Source organism: Ranitomeya variabilis, chromosome 2, assembly GCF_051348905.1.
Source record: "Ranitomeya variabilis isolate aRanVar5 chromosome 2, aRanVar5.hap1, whole genome shotgun sequence".
Lineage (NCBI taxonomy): Eukaryota > Metazoa > Chordata > Amphibia > Anura > Dendrobatidae > Ranitomeya > Ranitomeya variabilis.
The window spans coordinates 843,492,626-843,509,392 of record NC_135233.1 but is presented as its reverse complement, the minus strand read 5'-3'; the positions used below and the strand labels follow the sequence as shown (position 1 = coordinate 843,509,392).

Sequence of the window (16,767 nt, the reverse complement as noted above, 5' to 3'; positions counted from 1 at the left end):
GGCACAGTCCGGCCACGAAATGGCCGCTCCCTACTCCTCTGCCGTCAGTGCCCGCTCCATACTCCCCTCCAGTCAGCGCTCACACAGGGTTAATGGCAGCGTTAACCATGACTGTCCTTGGTTCTGGCATATAAAATAAAGGACATCAGGGATAAAGATCGCTATTTATCCCTTGTATTGTGAAAATGGTCCACAAACTGACTGATTCCATAGCTAACCTTGAAAACACACTTTCTCTTGAGCCTCACCCATAAAGTACCACTCTTTTTTTTTTAGTTTTGCCAGTATTTTTTGGTTAAAAAGTGGGGGTACTTTAGGGCTCCTTTTATCTTAGTCTGTGACTCAGACCTTTACTTGGGTGCTGAGGGTTCATCAGGGTGGGGGTGCGCACCATCAGCTTCATCGTCCTATCGCACCAAAATACCTTGTCCCCAGGCCCTGGCTATGTGTTCCAGATCAATCCATAATTCGGAAGTACAATGCTTGTGCATTATCTGAGTTCACAGAGTGGTGTACAGACCTAATAGTAAGGCTAAGGAAGCTTCCACCGCTCTGATGTGAGAAAGGAGAGCACTTTTAGTAACATCTCTTCAAGTTCTAATAATGGCTGCAAATGAATATGGTGATTTTTAAGCATTTGTTTCTAAATCATTTTTATTAAATTTTCACATTATATATTACAAGTATAATGAATATATCAAAAAGTCAACTTTTGCATAAAGAGTAACAAAGTGATTCAGTAAAGATAATACACTGCTTAACACTTTTACGCATTCTTAACATGGAATTTATTATACATATAAATCAAACTAATTGTGAAAAAGCAGGTTATAATATCAATTTTTATGTGAACTTTATATAAAATTAAATTGTATCCAAGTTTTTAACATCCAGCACTTCACATAAATAAATAAATATGTAAAATAAAATAATTTCTAACAATTGAGTTTCGAGTTTGAACCAACATCTAGAAAAAAAAAAAAACACACGCCAATATCTGAAATTAATAAAGAAAAAACTTTGAGTCAAAATTCAATTATCAAAATTTTCCCCAAAATCAACATCAAACAGAGAAATTTTAAAACTATGTAGCATGTGTAAAATAATAGTGGTGTATCACAGGCAACTACACAGAAAATCTAACCATTTAGATGCCAATATTCTTTCTCCACGCACATAACTCAGAAAGGGCCCAAAAATCAAAGATATGAGAAGTGGTCTTATGAGATCCACAACATGCAGATCTGATTCAAGTGAATTAAAGGGAGGCTATCTTTAGAAAATGAGCCATTGTTTAAAATCGGGTTTTTGTGTTAAATGCAATTGTTTTGACAATTGGTTTGCATTGAACACTATGACCCTATCTTTAGTGTTGAAGCATATGATAAGCTATCAATATAGCTATTTAATATATATATATATAGATATATAGATATGTCTATATATAGATATATCTATATACAGATATGTATAAATAAACGTAACACAAAAACTCATTTTAAAGAACAGGTCCTTTACTGATGACAGATCCTCTTTAAGCTCTTTGCTTTCTGATGTAATTTCAAGAATGTGGCGCAGCTTCCATTGTGTCGCTTACGTCTACTTTCTGTAGGACTGACTACCTGCAAGATAAAAAACAACAAAGGTTTTGTGAGTCTTCAAAATATTGGAAATATCAAGCATCTAACTGAGCTGCCTTTGATGTAACCAGGGCCGTATTTAGAGTTTCTGCTGCCCTAGGCACATTTCGTGCCACCTCCCCCACTGGTGAGTATGACTAATGCAGACACTGTCGGCAGTGACTTGGGCTACTTTCACATCAGCAATTTTTACCATTCGTGGCCGAGTTTTTCTGCATCTGCCACGTAATGCATCACTTACGGCAACACTGCGTTCGGTCTCATTCATTCCCTGTCGGACTTGCGGACATGTGCCGCACTTGCAGTTTTGCCACGATCCGGTAAATGCGGTACTTGCAGCAACGGAAAAAAACGCTGCTAGCAGTGTTTTTTTGTCTCATCGTAAGGCCATGTTCACACTTTGCGGGTTTTACCGCGGATCCGCAGCGTTTCTGCAGCTGCGGGTCCGCAGCAGTTTCCATTGCGTTTACATTTACATGTAAACCCTATGGAAACCGCAATCTGCTGTGCACATGCTGCGGGAGAAACGCAGCGGTTTACATTCCGCAGCATGTCACTTCTTTGTGCAGAATCGCTGCGATTCTGCACACATAGGAATGCATTGATCCGCTAACTTCCCGCATGGAGCTGTGCCCACGATGCGGGAAGTAAGCGGATCATGTGCAGATGGTACCCGGGGTGGAGGAGAGGAGACTCTCCTCCAAGCCCTGGGAACCATATTTGTGTAAAAAAAAAAGAATTAAAATAAAAAATGATATACTCACCTCTCAGCGCTGCACGCGGCCGTCCGGTCGCAGGGTTGCTGTGGGAGCAGGACCTGCGGTGAAGTCGCGGTCACATGACCGTGACGTCACGAAGGTCCTTCTCGCACAGCATCTTTGGAACCAGACCGCCGCGTGCAGCGCCGAGGAGATCCCGTCCCGTCAGAGGGTGAGTATAAACCATTTTTTTAATTATTTTTAACATTACTATTGATGCTGCATATTGCTGCATATGCAGCATCAATAGTATAGGAGTAAACCCGCAGCGGAAACCGCGGAACAAACCGCGATAAATCTGCAGGGATAACCGCAGCGGTTTTGCCCTGCAGATTTATCAAATCCGCTGCGGGAGAACCCGCAGAGGACCCGACCTACGTGTGCACATAGCCTAAGTGTAAAACCGCAAGTGCTGCACATGTTTGCAAGTCCCATAGGGAATCAGTAAGGGGTCCAAATCTATGTATATGCCCATGTAGCTCTTTCAAAGACAATTTCAGCAATATTTTTACATGTTCAGTCCATTCATCTGAAATCAGTTTGCATACATATGCAAATGAGGGAGTAAATCTGTTACTCAGCTCTATACCCCCTTATATACTCACCCTCCGGCGTCCACCGAAGCTGTCCCGATGCGCGTGATGCTGCCGCCAGCTTCCGTTCCCAGTGATGCATTGTGAAATTACCCAGATGACTTAGCGGAGACCGTCAAGTCATCTGGGTAATTTCGCAATGCATCACTGGGAACGGAAGCTGGCGGCAGCATCGCGCGCATCGGTGGACGGCGGAAGGTGAGAATAGCACAATTTTTAAATTATTTTTAACATTATATCTTTTTACTATTGACGCTGCATAGGCAGCATCAATAGTAAAAAGTTGGTCCGGGATGGGGCGACACACTGGCACTGACAGCTCCGCACACACGTACAGCTCCACACAGACACACACATACATACAGCTCCGTGCACACACACACACAGCTCCGCTGCCCACGCGCACACACACATACAGCCCCACACACATATAGTTCCACACACACACATACAGCACTGCACAGACACATACATACAGCTCCGCACACACACAGAGCTCCGCGCGCACACACACACACACACACACACACACACATACATATAGCTCTGCACACACAGAGCTCCGCACACACACACACACACACATACAGCACTGCACAGACACACATACATACAGCTCCGCACACACAGAGCTCTGCGCACACAGAGCTCCACACACACACACACATACAGCACCGCACAGACACACATACATATAGCTCTGCACACACAGAGCTACACACACACACATACAGCACCGCACACACACATACATACAGCTCCGCACACACAGAGCTCCGCACACAGAGCTCTGCGCACAGAGCTCCGCGCACAGAGCACCGCACAGACACACATACATATAGCTCCGCACACACAGAGCTCCGCACACACAGACACACACATACAGCTCTACACACACACACAGCTCTGCACACCAGCACTGGCAATGTTTGCTCCCAGGACCCAGATAGAGTGAGTGGGGGTGTATTATACCCCACCCCCACCACTCACTCTCTGGGTCCGTCTGCCGGGAGCAAAGATCAAACAGACATCATACATTCAGGGCTGCTGTGTTTGCACGGCTCCTCCAGCCTCAGGCACTACAGGAAGAAACGAGGCTGAGGAATGTGAGGGAAGAAGTGAGGACCGTGAGGTGAGTCACAGACAGCCGTGCAGCAGGCAGCGCGCGGGCAGGAGCCAGGAGGGAGATGATTACAGACGAGCCAGGAGGGAGATGATTACAGACAGAGACAGTACACTACTTACTGTGCATGTACTGCTCTACTGTCTGCGAGTCCTCCAGCTCCAGGCCAGCAATGTGTGAGTCCAGGACAGGACCGAGGGTCGGAACACAGGGTGCCGCCGCTCCACCTCAGCAGTCACATTCCGGCCGGCACCAGTGAGGCTGTGAGCAGGGGGTCAGTGAGGTCACTGTGTCTCAGCAGGGGGAGTAGGGAGAGTCGGCACCAGCACCACGTGTTCTGGCTGCCGCTCTGCCGCCCCCTGTCTTCAGGAAGGGACCCACAGGACTAGTATTAAAAAAAAAAAAAAAAAAGAAAAACAAAAAACTTGCTCAGGTGCCGCCCCCCCCGCCTGTCCCCGCCCTAGGCACGTGCCCTCAAGTGCCTAGTGGCAAATACGGCCCTGGATGTAACATGGAGTTCATGTCTCTATAAGATTCTCTCCGTCAATAACTATCGAATTGCATTTACTATACTTGTAATAGAATTTTGATTAAACATAATATTTATTTCACAAATTCTGTGTGTGTCACACCAAGACATACACAACGCACAGCCATGACTTGGTCTACAGATATGGTTTCATACATGGAGTCAGGGCACAATTCTAGACACTGTGAACACTTTAGATATAATCATTAGTTATTGATCAGTGAAGAAAAAAGAAGCAATGGAACAGATGTTCCAGACACATCTAAACACAATATGTTTTGTTTTTTTATGTATCACTGTTCTTTAAAATGTTGGCCTATGTGACACATATTGCTACATGCTGTGCTCAATGTATTCTGCCCAGTATTGTTTTGGGGAAAGTTTATTACCAGCACAGTCCGACATTCTTTTCATAATATCCTTTTTATACTGTGCCAAGTAGAACAGTTAGGTCGGAAACACATGTCCATGGATTATGACCCAGATGAACAGGATACACAGTAAATTAAATTACAGACAAAGGTCTATGACCTGTAAATATCAACATTTACGAGGGCTATGTGACGTCCAATGTATTGGTACCTCTGCATTCAGAACTCATTTTCTTCTCCCATTCCATAAAGTATAGATCAATACTGGTACCCAACTGCTATAGAAATCTTACAGCTCGGTTCCCCGGAATTCTTACTTTGTCTGCTGTGAGTAGAGGATCCTGCAGAACTGGGACGACTTTGTTGTGGACCAGACTGGGAAAATTGAGGTGCAATAGTAGGGGTCCTAGCCTTGCGTGGGCTTGTATTCGGTATTTCCGGACTTCGTGAGTGCCAACTTCTGCTGGTCAAGGAAAGAATATAAAGGCCCAAGAAAGCAAGAATGTGTTAATACTGTATCCTGCCAGACGTATTTAGGTAATAAATAATAAGTGGGCTCATTGTTTTCACAATTATTGGTTTAGGTTCCCTGCCTTGTGCATTAACCACACAAACATTTTCTCACTAATGCCTTGGTGAACAATAGTAAAATCCTTTCCAGGTATCCGTCATGGTCAAGGATGTTGTGTAGATGCCTGTATCTGGCTAATGAAGTGGCGTGAGCAGCAAACGACACAGTCTCAAGCCGTACTGGAAAGTCACCTGTTACTGTGTCCATTGCTTTGTTCCGAACTCAGATCCAGAATTCGAGGTGAAGAGGGAGACACAGCGCCCCGGTGATCCGACCGAGAACTTGACGAAAAAAGCCGAGATGATTCAGTGTCAATAGCTAAAATTGGGAAGATAGAGAAAAAAACCATTGTGATCCAATAGCATTTGATAAGAAGTTTAGCTAAAGTGCTTTCTGACATATGCCTAGCTCCCCCCCCCAAATACATATTGTTATACAGCAATATTCCTATTAAGTCAAACATTTACATTTATATAGGGAGGGGGTTTGAGGGGGACAAATGGTTCAGCTGTGTTGCAGGAAGATGCGTGATCCGCGTACAGATAGACACAGCTCCAGCAACCATGCACTGTTCGTTTCCTGTCAAACAGGAAGCATATCTTCTTTCCGGGTTGGTCTGGAGAAGAGTATATTTCTTTGAACATCTGCATGTGAATACACCAGCTGCAAGGTCATGTGAAGGGCAAACAAAGAAGTTTCCAAAGGGTTCATAAAGGGACCATAAAATGCACAAAAAACTAAATATTGCTGTAAGCTACTGTACTTCCTAAGTGTTCCAAAATGAAGTTCTAATGTGGCTTGTGTAGACTCTACCATGTATTGGGGTAAGTTCTATGTGACAGGATTTAGCTCCACATTAAACGTGAGGTCTGCAGTAGTACAAAGCAAAGCAAGCCAATCCTACAGGACACAATATCCAAAAGCTGGGGCTCTGGTAGTAACATACTGTACCAATGCCAAAGGGAGAGTTACAGAAATGAACAGCAAGCCTTAAAGGGAATTTGTCACCAGGTTTTTGCCACCTAATCTGAGATCAGGATAATGTAGCAACAGACGCTATTCCAGCAATGTGTCACTTATTGGGCTGCTTGCTGTAGTTTTCATAAAATCATAGTTTTATCAGCAGGCGATTATCAATAGAGAACTACTAAGCCTATTGGTATATAGTCCTCCATATTCATGAGCTTAGTATAACCATGCCCCCACCTCTGATTGGCAGCTTTCTGCCTATGCATAGTGCGTGTCAATAAGTAGTGTGGGCGGGGTTACACAGAGCTCAACATTCAGAGAACTGGTAGCTCAGCAACAGATAAAACACTAATAAAATCTGAAACATGCAGCCTGGTAAATGACATGTGCTGGAATCAGGTTATCAGCCCATAAATGATGCAGCTCTCAAAATCTGAAGGGTTTAAATTGGCTTTGAAGAAAAGGAAAGCGTAAATTCAATATAATCATAAAATGGGCTTACATGTTAATGAGGCAGAAAAATCAGCAGTGCCGGGGCGGCTTCCACTACGTGTGGGGGGTCTTGATGACAATTTCTGGATTCTGAACAAGTTTGAAGGATTTACTTGTGAGGTTGTGTTTTCTGACCTAGTAAAAAAGCAAAATGTAAATGCCAGGACAATAGAAAAGAGTGCCATGAAGAACGGATAAGCAGTGAAGAGCTGTGTCTGTGTTGGATGACCATTATATAAAAACAGTATACGATTGTAAGGACATGGCTGTTAGCAGACCTGATAGCTCTACAAGTCCTTTCATAACTGTTGCTACGTTCTCCGTTACCGAATGTTGCATAGTCATTTAACTACATGTCTACCAAACATACCAATAACACAAATTCATTTGTTACTCCAATCCTGCAGGTTACTGTCAGACGCTAAGTACGTACCCCGTCTGCACAATTCTGTGACTGCTGGGGGTCACTGGTCTCTGGAGGGGCTCGTCAATGCTCTGCAGTATACCAGGAAACATTCTCTTCTTTACCTTTAGTGTATGTGTCATGATCTGAAGACAAACATATAGGTCATTTGTCTTTTAAGGTTATTAATCTTTTCACAAATAAATGAACACAATTTATCTCATTTATATAAGTCCCTGCTATTCATCTGTAAGGGAAATCAGGTTTTTGCCACATACTCTGAGAGCAGCATGATGTAGAAACAGAGACCCCAATTCCAGCGATGTGTCACTTACTGGGCTGCCTGGTGTAGTTTTGATAAATTATCATCTAAAACAGGGCTAGCAAACCTGCTGCCATGCAGTCCTCCATATTCAAGAGGTCTGTATAACCCCGCCCCATCACAGATTGACAGATTTCTGTGTACTTTGCACAGGGAGAAAGCTGCCAATCAGTGATGTGGGCGGAGTTGCACAGAGCTCAGCATTCAGAGAACTGCTAGAGCTGTAGCTGATAAAACAGTGATTTTATAAAAAATTAAGTAGCACACAGCCCAGTAAGTGACACATCGCTGGGATCAGGGTCTCTGCTCCTACAACATGTTGCCCTCAAATTGGGTAGCAAAAACCTGGTTACAAATTCTCCTTAAGATAGTTATATTTTGCTAGACCCTTTATTATGGCGAGCATTAGATCTTTTTTCATGTTTTTTGATGTACATTAATTAGTGGTCTCACATTACAAATGAGAAATGTTAATGCAAATGACAAATGTTAAATGTTGTATGTTCTCCCCGTGTTTGCGTGGGTTTCCTCCGGGTACTCCGGTTTCCCTCCACATTCCAAAGACATACTGATAGGATATTTTAGATTGTGAGCCCCATCGGGGACAGTGATGATAATGTGTGCAAAAACTGTAAAGCGCTGCGGAATATGTTAGCGCTATATAAAAATAAATAAATAAATAAATAAATGCTCCTTTTCTCTGAATTACACAGTACATCTGCAGTAGTGGAATACACTTTTGGATTTTTGGAATGCAGAATGATATAGATGGCCATTAGAGCATATCACAATGTGATGGTATACTGAAACCCAGCTTCCGATGATGAAGAAACAAAAAGGAAATACTAAGTGTGAAAAATTATAAATTATGAAGTTAAGATTAGAGGGAAGAAAAAATATGTCAAAATGTATCATTTCGGCTTCTTTGAAGCAATTAGCAGTCGTACCCTCCCAATGGCTGGAAAACAACTAAAAACAAGAGTTGAGATATTCCACTTCATACATCAACAAACTTCATGAATTTTTGATTTCCTAATGTATTTCTTTAATGTGAGATCTTACCTGAATGAGTAGGTGGGAAAATTGTAAGCAAATCTAACTGTTCCCCACCTCGCCGCCTTTTTCTATTCCCTGTAACTCCTTTTCCAGGCACAGCCCCTCTATTTTACCACCAAAACGCCACCTTTTATTGCCCCTCACATGAAGTCTATTTCCTTCCCCAACACTATCCTTGCTAACCACTCCTAACTTACCCACTCTCTCAGCTGAACACCCCGCGCCTCAGGCTAGTTTCACACTAGCGTTAACTGCAATACGTCGCAAATGCGTCGTTTTGCCGAAAATACGCATCCAGCAAAAGTTCTTGCTGGATACGTTTTTTCGTCATAGACTAACATTAGCGACGCATTTGCGACGCATTGCCAAACGTCGCGTCCGTTTTGCGACGCTTGGGCGTGTGGTAGCGGACCGTCGGGAAAAAAAAAGTTACATGTAACGTTTTTTGCTCCCGATGGTCCGCTTTTTCCGACCGCGCATGCGCAGCCGGAACTCCGCCCCCACCTCCCCGCACTTCCCCGCACATCACAATGGGGCAGCGGATGCGTGGGAAAAATGCATCCGCTGCCCCCGTTGTGCGGCGGAGACCACGCTAGCGTCGGGAACGGTGGCCCGACGCACAGCGACGGGTTGTTCCCGACGCTAGTGTGAAAGTAGCCTTAATGGTTCCTTGTTTCTAAGTTCACTGCACTCCCCAAACTCATCCTTCCTAATGCTAAAAACAACCCTGACACCAACCCTTACAGGACCCTGTATTATAAAGTCACTACTATACTGCAACTTGTATACTGTGTACTATATGGCAATTATGTCCTTTAAGGGCATATGGCCATCTGATAAAGGGATGACCCTATGAGATGCGATCACTTTATTGTTGGGGTCTCCTGCATCTTTTTCCTGTTATGTGCCCTGCATAGTGCTCCCCCAATCATTCACCACACAAGAAACTAGAGGATGTACAAATTGATTTGTAGGACCCGGTCCAGCGGCCACATTGGTAATACGTGGTTGTTGGGCGGGAGCTGTGAGAACCACCTCCTACCTGATGGCATCTGCAGCTCTTCTTTGATTAATTAAAAAGGCACACTTAGAAAGCAATAGTATACACTGCAGTCTGAACAATATATGAATATAGGTGGAAAGTCATAAATAGGTATATACTTGCTTAAAGGGTAAATGGCAGACCATTCGGATAAGAGACTAATAGGTATATAAAGCTCCAAACAAAAGGTCATAAAATAGCATGGGACAAAAAGTTGAAAATACAAAATAAAATGTTTATTGTGATAAACAATAAAAGATATCCAAGTAATGGCGCTTGCAGCACACAAAAAGTACCGGCAACCACTGAAAGACCACAATAATAAGGAACAATGATTGCATAAGAAGCATAGTAAATGGAGGACAGTGCATATGAAGGAATAATAGCATCAAAAATTACTAATTCCGACAATCACAATTATGTCCATAATGGGAATGCTACATAGTATTAATAGAGGAAAAAACAATAGAGAGAGAGAGAGAGAGAGAGTGCATGTGGTAACTGCTGACAATAGAAAAGCTCAACAAATGAAATATACTAGGACCAGTGCTGCAATATAAATATTATATGGCAATGAAGGGTATAGTAAAATGTAACCAGTGCTGCAGTGGAAATATTATGTGGCAGTAAAAACAAAACAAAAAATCCCTATGTATGTGTATATATATATATATATATATATATATATATATATATATATATATATATATATATATATATATATATATATATATATACACTCACCGGCCACTTTATTAGGTACACCTGTCCAACTTCTTGTTAACACTTAATTTCTAATCAGCCAATCACATGGCGGCAACTCAGTGCATTTAGGCATGTAGACATGGTCAAGACAATCTCCTGCAGTTCAAACCGAGCATCAGTATGGGGAAGAAAGGTGATTTGAGTGCCTTTGAACGTGGCATGGTTGTTGGTGCCAGAAGGGCTGGTCTGAGTATTTCAGAAACTGCTGATCTACTGGGATTTTCACGCACAACCATCTCTAGGGTTTACAGAGAATGGTCCGAAAAAGAAAAAAAATCCAGTGAGCGGCAGTTCTGTGGGCGGAAATGCCTTGTTGATGCCAGAGGTCAGAGGAGAATGGGCAGACTGGTTCGAGCTGATAGAAAGGCAACAGTGACTCAAATCGCCACCCGTTACAACCAAGGTAGGCCTAAGAGCATCTCTGAACGCACAGTGCGTCGAACTTTTAGGCAGATGGGCTACAGCAGCAGAAGACCACACCGGGTACCACTCCTTTCAGCTAAGAACAGGAAACTGAGGCTACAATTTGTACAAGCTCATCGAAATTGGACAGTAGAAGATTGGAAAAACGTTGCTTCGTCTGATGAGTCTCGATTTCTGCTGCGACATTCGGATGGTAGGGTCAGAATTTGGCGTAAACAACATGAAAGCATGGATCCATCCTGCCTTGTATGGAGCATCTTTGGGATGTGCAGCCGACAAATCTGCGGCAACTGTGTGATGCCACCATGTCAATATGGACCAAAATCTCTGAGGAATGCTTCCAGCACCTTGTTGAATCTATGCCACGAAGAATTGAGGCAGTTCTGAAGGCAAAAGGGGGTCCAACCCGTTACTAGCATGGTGTACCTAATAAAGTGGCCGGTGAGTGTATATATATATATATATATATATATATATATATATATATATATATATATATATATATATATATATATAACACTCTATACATATATTAACTATGATGGTGGCCCGATTCTAACGCATCGGGTATTATAGAATATGTATGTAGTTTATTTATGAAGTTTTCAGAATAATGCAATTTATACACAGGATTCGGCCGGCCGCGACCAATTAGCGAAGCGTGGTTCAAATTCCGCGCCAATTCGCGTCCGGACTGCACATGTCCCTGATTGTACACGGCCAGGCGCCACGTAGTATATAGCACAGACACATAGTATATTGCCCAGTCACATAGTATATTGCCCAGCCAGGTAGTATATTGCTCAGCCACGTAATATATTGCACAGACACATAGTATTATTGCACAGACACATAGTATATTGCCCAGCCAGGTAGTATATAGCACAGCCACATAGTATATTGCCCAGCCACATAGTATATTGCCCAGCCACATAGTATATTGCCCAGCCAGGTAGTATATTGCTCAGCCTCGCAGTATATAGCACAGCCACATAGTATATAGCACAGACACGTAGTATATTGCACAGCCACATAGTATATTGCACAGCCACATAGTATATTGCACAGCCACGTAATATATTGTACAGCAACGTAGTATATTGCACAGAGACGTAGTATATAACACAGCCCATGCAGTATGTAACACAGGCCACGTAGTATAGAGCACACCGACGTAGTATATTGCCCAGCCACGTAGTATATAGCACAGCCCACATAGTATACAGCACAGAGATGTAGTATATAGCACAGCCCATGCAGTATCTAACACAGCCCACGTAGTATATAGCAATGTGGGCTCCATATCCCTGTTAAAAAAAGAATTAAAATAAAAAATAGTTATATACTCACCTTCCGTTGGCCCCTGGATCCAGCCCAAGCGTTTACCGATGCTCCTCGCGACGCTCCGGTCCCAAGAGTGTATCATCTCGCGAGACCGCAATGTATGGACCGGTCACCGGAGAGTCGCAAGGAGCGGAAAAGGCACCGGAAGGTGAGTATATAATGATTTTTTATTTTTTTTATTTTTTTTTAACATTAGATCTTTTTACGATTGATGATGCATAGGCAGCATCAAAAGTAAAAAGTTGATTACACAGGGTTAATAGCAGCATTAACGGAGTGTGTTACACCCCGGCATAACGCAGTCCGTTAACGCTGCCATTAACCCTATGTGAGCGCTGACTGGAGGGGAGTATGGAGGGGCCACTAACTACAGGGGAGTAGGGAGCGGCCATTTTGCCGCTCGACTGGGCGCGTCGCTGATTGGTCATGGCCGTTTTGCCGCGACCAATCAGCGACTTGGGATTTCCGTGACAGAAAGAAAGACAGACAGACAGAAGGACAGACAGAAAGATGGAAGTGACCCTTAGACAATTATATAGTAGAAGTGTAACATTGTGCAGTATGTACTGTAAAACCACATTGGGTATAGTGAATTACCTAGTTAGATCATACTGCACAGTGTAAGATGTCAGGGTCAATTTGCCAAGTATATAAGCACTGTATCAGTCCAGTGGCGTAACACATGCAACCAGATGGAAAACTAATGTGCCATGACAAAATGCAGCATTACCTGTGCAGTCTAGTGGGTGGATGCAGGAACGTGCTCAGATGTGCATTTTGGAATAAATCCTTTGTCAGGGGGTAGCATCCATGTAGTGCCAGAGGGGGATTAAAAAGGGAGCCGTGGCCAATGTGTGGAGACCGGAAGGGTGTCAGACGCAACTCTTCTTTGATTAGCCAGCTTGGTGCGATGTCACATGCACATTATGCCACAACAAAGATGTCGCTCCAAGCAGGGTAATCCAAAAAAGAGCAGCGGATGCCAGAACGTGGTTCTCTGTGTTCTCGTCCAGTGGCCAATGATTACCAACATGGCCGATGAAGTGATTGCCACCAATCCTATGGGGTACCCTAGTTGCCCACAATCAGTGCCATAGACCCTTCGCTCTTAATATTTGTAGGGGTCATAATCCTAGGCATATCACAATGTGAGAGGAGATAAACCTTTAACCTTGTGAACAGAGGTTAAACAAGTTATAGTATTGCAGATGATGATACATACTCCAAGGTACTCTGTAGTCAGAAGCTTTTCCCCTGCAAGTTCTCCGGCCTGCGGCTGAACAACTTCATCTTTGTCTAAGTCAGCTTCAAGAATATCTTGTTCTTCCTGAATAGGTAAAAATAAATTAAAATGAAGAACAGCAGAAGGAAAAATACATAAGCGATAGTAATGAAAGATGTTCGTACAATGAGAAAAATAAATCACATTGGTAATGTAGAAACTATGAGAGGCGGAAGTATCAAAACATAACAATAGTTCTTCACAATGTTGGTGACATATAGTACAAGAATAAGAAGTCATCATTTTTGTATTTAAAAGAAAATAGCAAAATCAGTTGAGAATAGTAGACAACAAATGTTTCTGTTAGGGAGAAGCAGATTCCCATTTATATCCAAGGTAGCATGAAAAATTAAATACGGTTAATGAATTGTCCAATAACATTGAATATCTGATTAGGCATGGCATGGCTGTGTTATGGATCTGAACTCAAGAGGATTGCCTCTGCGGCATCAAAGAGGAAGGGCCCTGACGCTGGCCAGATGCAGTGATTCGGGCAGCTTAAGGGCGCCACTAAGCAGAGACTGCAAATGGCGCGCTCCTTGCCTGGGCAACCAGCCACTCTGAGACTGCACGGAGGCTGGTAACCTAGGCAAAGAGAAGTAAACCAAATAATTAAAAATACTTCTACTCTCGAGAACAAAGAGAATTTTCAATTGGAGGTAAATTGAAAAGTTGCTTGGTTTTACAAGCATTTTCCAGTTTTAAGAACTTGAGACACCCTTTAAGGGTGTGAAAACAGAGTGTCTACATAACAAATGCCTGTAAATCCTCAACAGTTAATGAAATAATGTTGTTAAGCACTTTTAATTAAAGCTTAAACTCAATTCTTCAATCAAATCATGTTGTAAAGAGGCTAAAATCTGAACATTCTGTCACTGTCCAAATACTTAGAGACCCAACTGTATATAACAAAGTTCTTAAATTGTTAATATGAGAGTCAGTGTTTTAATTTCTTGATCCATGTTATATTTCCTTTAATTCGATACAGGAAGGTTTACTTTTCTATTATATTTTTTATGTTAATTTATGAACATCTTACATATTCCATTAACCACAGTTCACACAAGAGCGAACTTATTACATTTAGGTATATGGCTTAAGAAAACATTGTCCCTGATTTGATGATTAGTGCAATTCATTTTTCGCAAACCATTGTCTAAATAGCTTGGATCTATTGTCACCCTTGTATTATTAGTAAAAAAGCAGACATGTTCAGAAATAAGTGACTACGTAGAAAGTGTGTATCATTAGAATCTCTTAATTCCATGTCGGAATACCTTTCACCATACATAGCGTATGATGGATTAAAGGCGCCCTTTCCTAATACTTGGTTGCACAACCTTTGGCAACACTGATAGACTTCAAACATTTATGTTGCCAACTGCGATATTGCATCTGTTTGCTTGAAATAATTTCATTTGCAATTAATTACATTGGAAAAACAATTCGGACGCTTTTTATTCGTTTTTGGGAACACTTCAAATCCATCTCCACAAGTAAGGGGGCACAGAGACTCATTCAACACATTTAGGAGGGTCATTTTAGTAACCGCGAGGTGTTACGCTTTGCGGGACTAGAAAGGGATAACTTACCAGCACAGGGAGGTGATAAACTCCTGCTAAGGAGGGAGGCCAGGTGGATCATGGGCACGAGATCCATACAGATTTTAATTAATCATTCAATATGACTGTATTCTTCTAAAGTAATGAATGTGTTTTTATTTTGTACACCGTGTTAATGAGGGAAATTTGTTGTTTTCATCTTTTTGATGCATTTGTGACAAATGGGGGCAGTTGATTCAATGTATGGATGTAATTGTCAGGGAGGAGCTATGATTTAAGATTAATCATCAGGACTTTCCCTAAGATTCCAGGACCTGTTAGGCCACGTTCACACGATCAGGATTTGGTCAGTATTTTACTTCAGTATTTGTAAGCCAAAACCAGGAGAGGAACAATCAGGAGAAAAGTATAACAGAAATACGTCACCACTTCTGTATTTATCACCCACTCCTGGTTTTGGCTTACAAATACCGATGAAAAATACTGACCAAATACTGATAGTGTGAACTTGGCCTTAAAGAGCAGGATGGCACGAAACAGCCATCATCCACCTTGTGTCCAAAAAGCTCTCCATCTATGTTTTACAAGGGACAGTGAGTGCCAACTTTCTTTTTATCTTTTGCAAATTCTGAGCTCTATATATCCCCACCCACACCACTGATTGGCAGCTTACTGTGTATAGGCAGAAAGCTACCAATCAGTGGTGGAGGCGGGGTTATACAGAGCTACAACTGATGTGTTTTATTTATTCTTATGTGGTGGTGGTTCTAGATGTACTGTTTCCATTTGTTAATGTTCCTTAATGTGAGCGATTTATTCTAATATTTATTTCTTCCTCTCTTTAACAATGATTGTGGTGCCCATCTTTATATATGGTCACTTGGGCTCAGTCCTTAGCGTATCTGCAAGATTTATACATTATATTGATGCGGAGTACCTTACAGTCCATCTCGTATATCCCCCTTTGGCTGTGCGCATGTACGGTGTGACTCATAGACTCCCCATGCTGCCGGGCATCTCTATATCCTCGTCGCTTGCGCTGTAGTATTTGATGCCCTGACTGCTGCAGGACCTGATGCGCGCACTGCGGATGCGCCGCAGATGCCATTTTGATTGGTCCATTGTGACCATGTGACCTATCACAGGGGCTATTTGAAGGTCCTATTTGCACATTGTAACCATCCCCTTGAGAAAGCTGCGTTTGTGCCAACGAAATGCGCGTCGGGGTTGACATCCGTCCTTGGGGTCACCACCTCTCCACTCTACAGGCCCTGGTAAGCTTGTCCCCTCACATTTTTATGTTTACTTTGTGTGATTTGCATCCACTCTACACTTTCCCGTGGTCTTCTATGCACTATGGCTATGTACTAATGCCTGATATTTTGCATTGTTGAGGTGGTTACCTCTTTCCCTGTTTCTACCTTCTTGGAGTGTGTGTCTTTATATTGTGATTTACCTGATCTTTTTGACACTTAATAAAGATTTATACTGTTTTTTAGTAAAGTTACCGCCTGGTACTCCT

The 16,767-nt window shown here is 42.5% G+C and overlaps 1 protein-coding gene across 3 annotated transcripts in view; it reads right to left on the bottom strand.

Annotated features, from left to right (window-relative positions):
• Positions 1-645: 645 nt before the first annotated feature.
• Positions 646-16,767, bottom strand: part of ARMC9 (armadillo repeat containing 9) — a 270,125-nt gene continuing 254,003 nt past the window's right edge. For 2 of the 3 annotated variants that reach the window (XM_077290173.1, XM_077290175.1), the window contains 6 exons: positions 13,624-13,728; positions 7,480-7,595; positions 7,057-7,181; positions 5,777-5,903; positions 5,332-5,477; positions 646-1,622 (listed from right to left, as the gene is read on the bottom strand). In XM_077290173.1, the coding sequence (XP_077146288.1) occupies positions 1,600-1,622; positions 5,332-5,477; positions 5,777-5,903; positions 7,057-7,181; positions 7,480-7,595; positions 13,624-13,728 (642 nt within the window). In that variant the 3' untranslated portion in view covers positions 646-1,599. The remainder of the gene's footprint in view (positions 1,623-5,331; positions 5,478-5,776; positions 5,904-7,056; positions 7,182-7,479; positions 7,596-13,623; positions 13,729-16,767) is intronic. The other variant, XM_077290174.1, reaches the window with a different exon arrangement.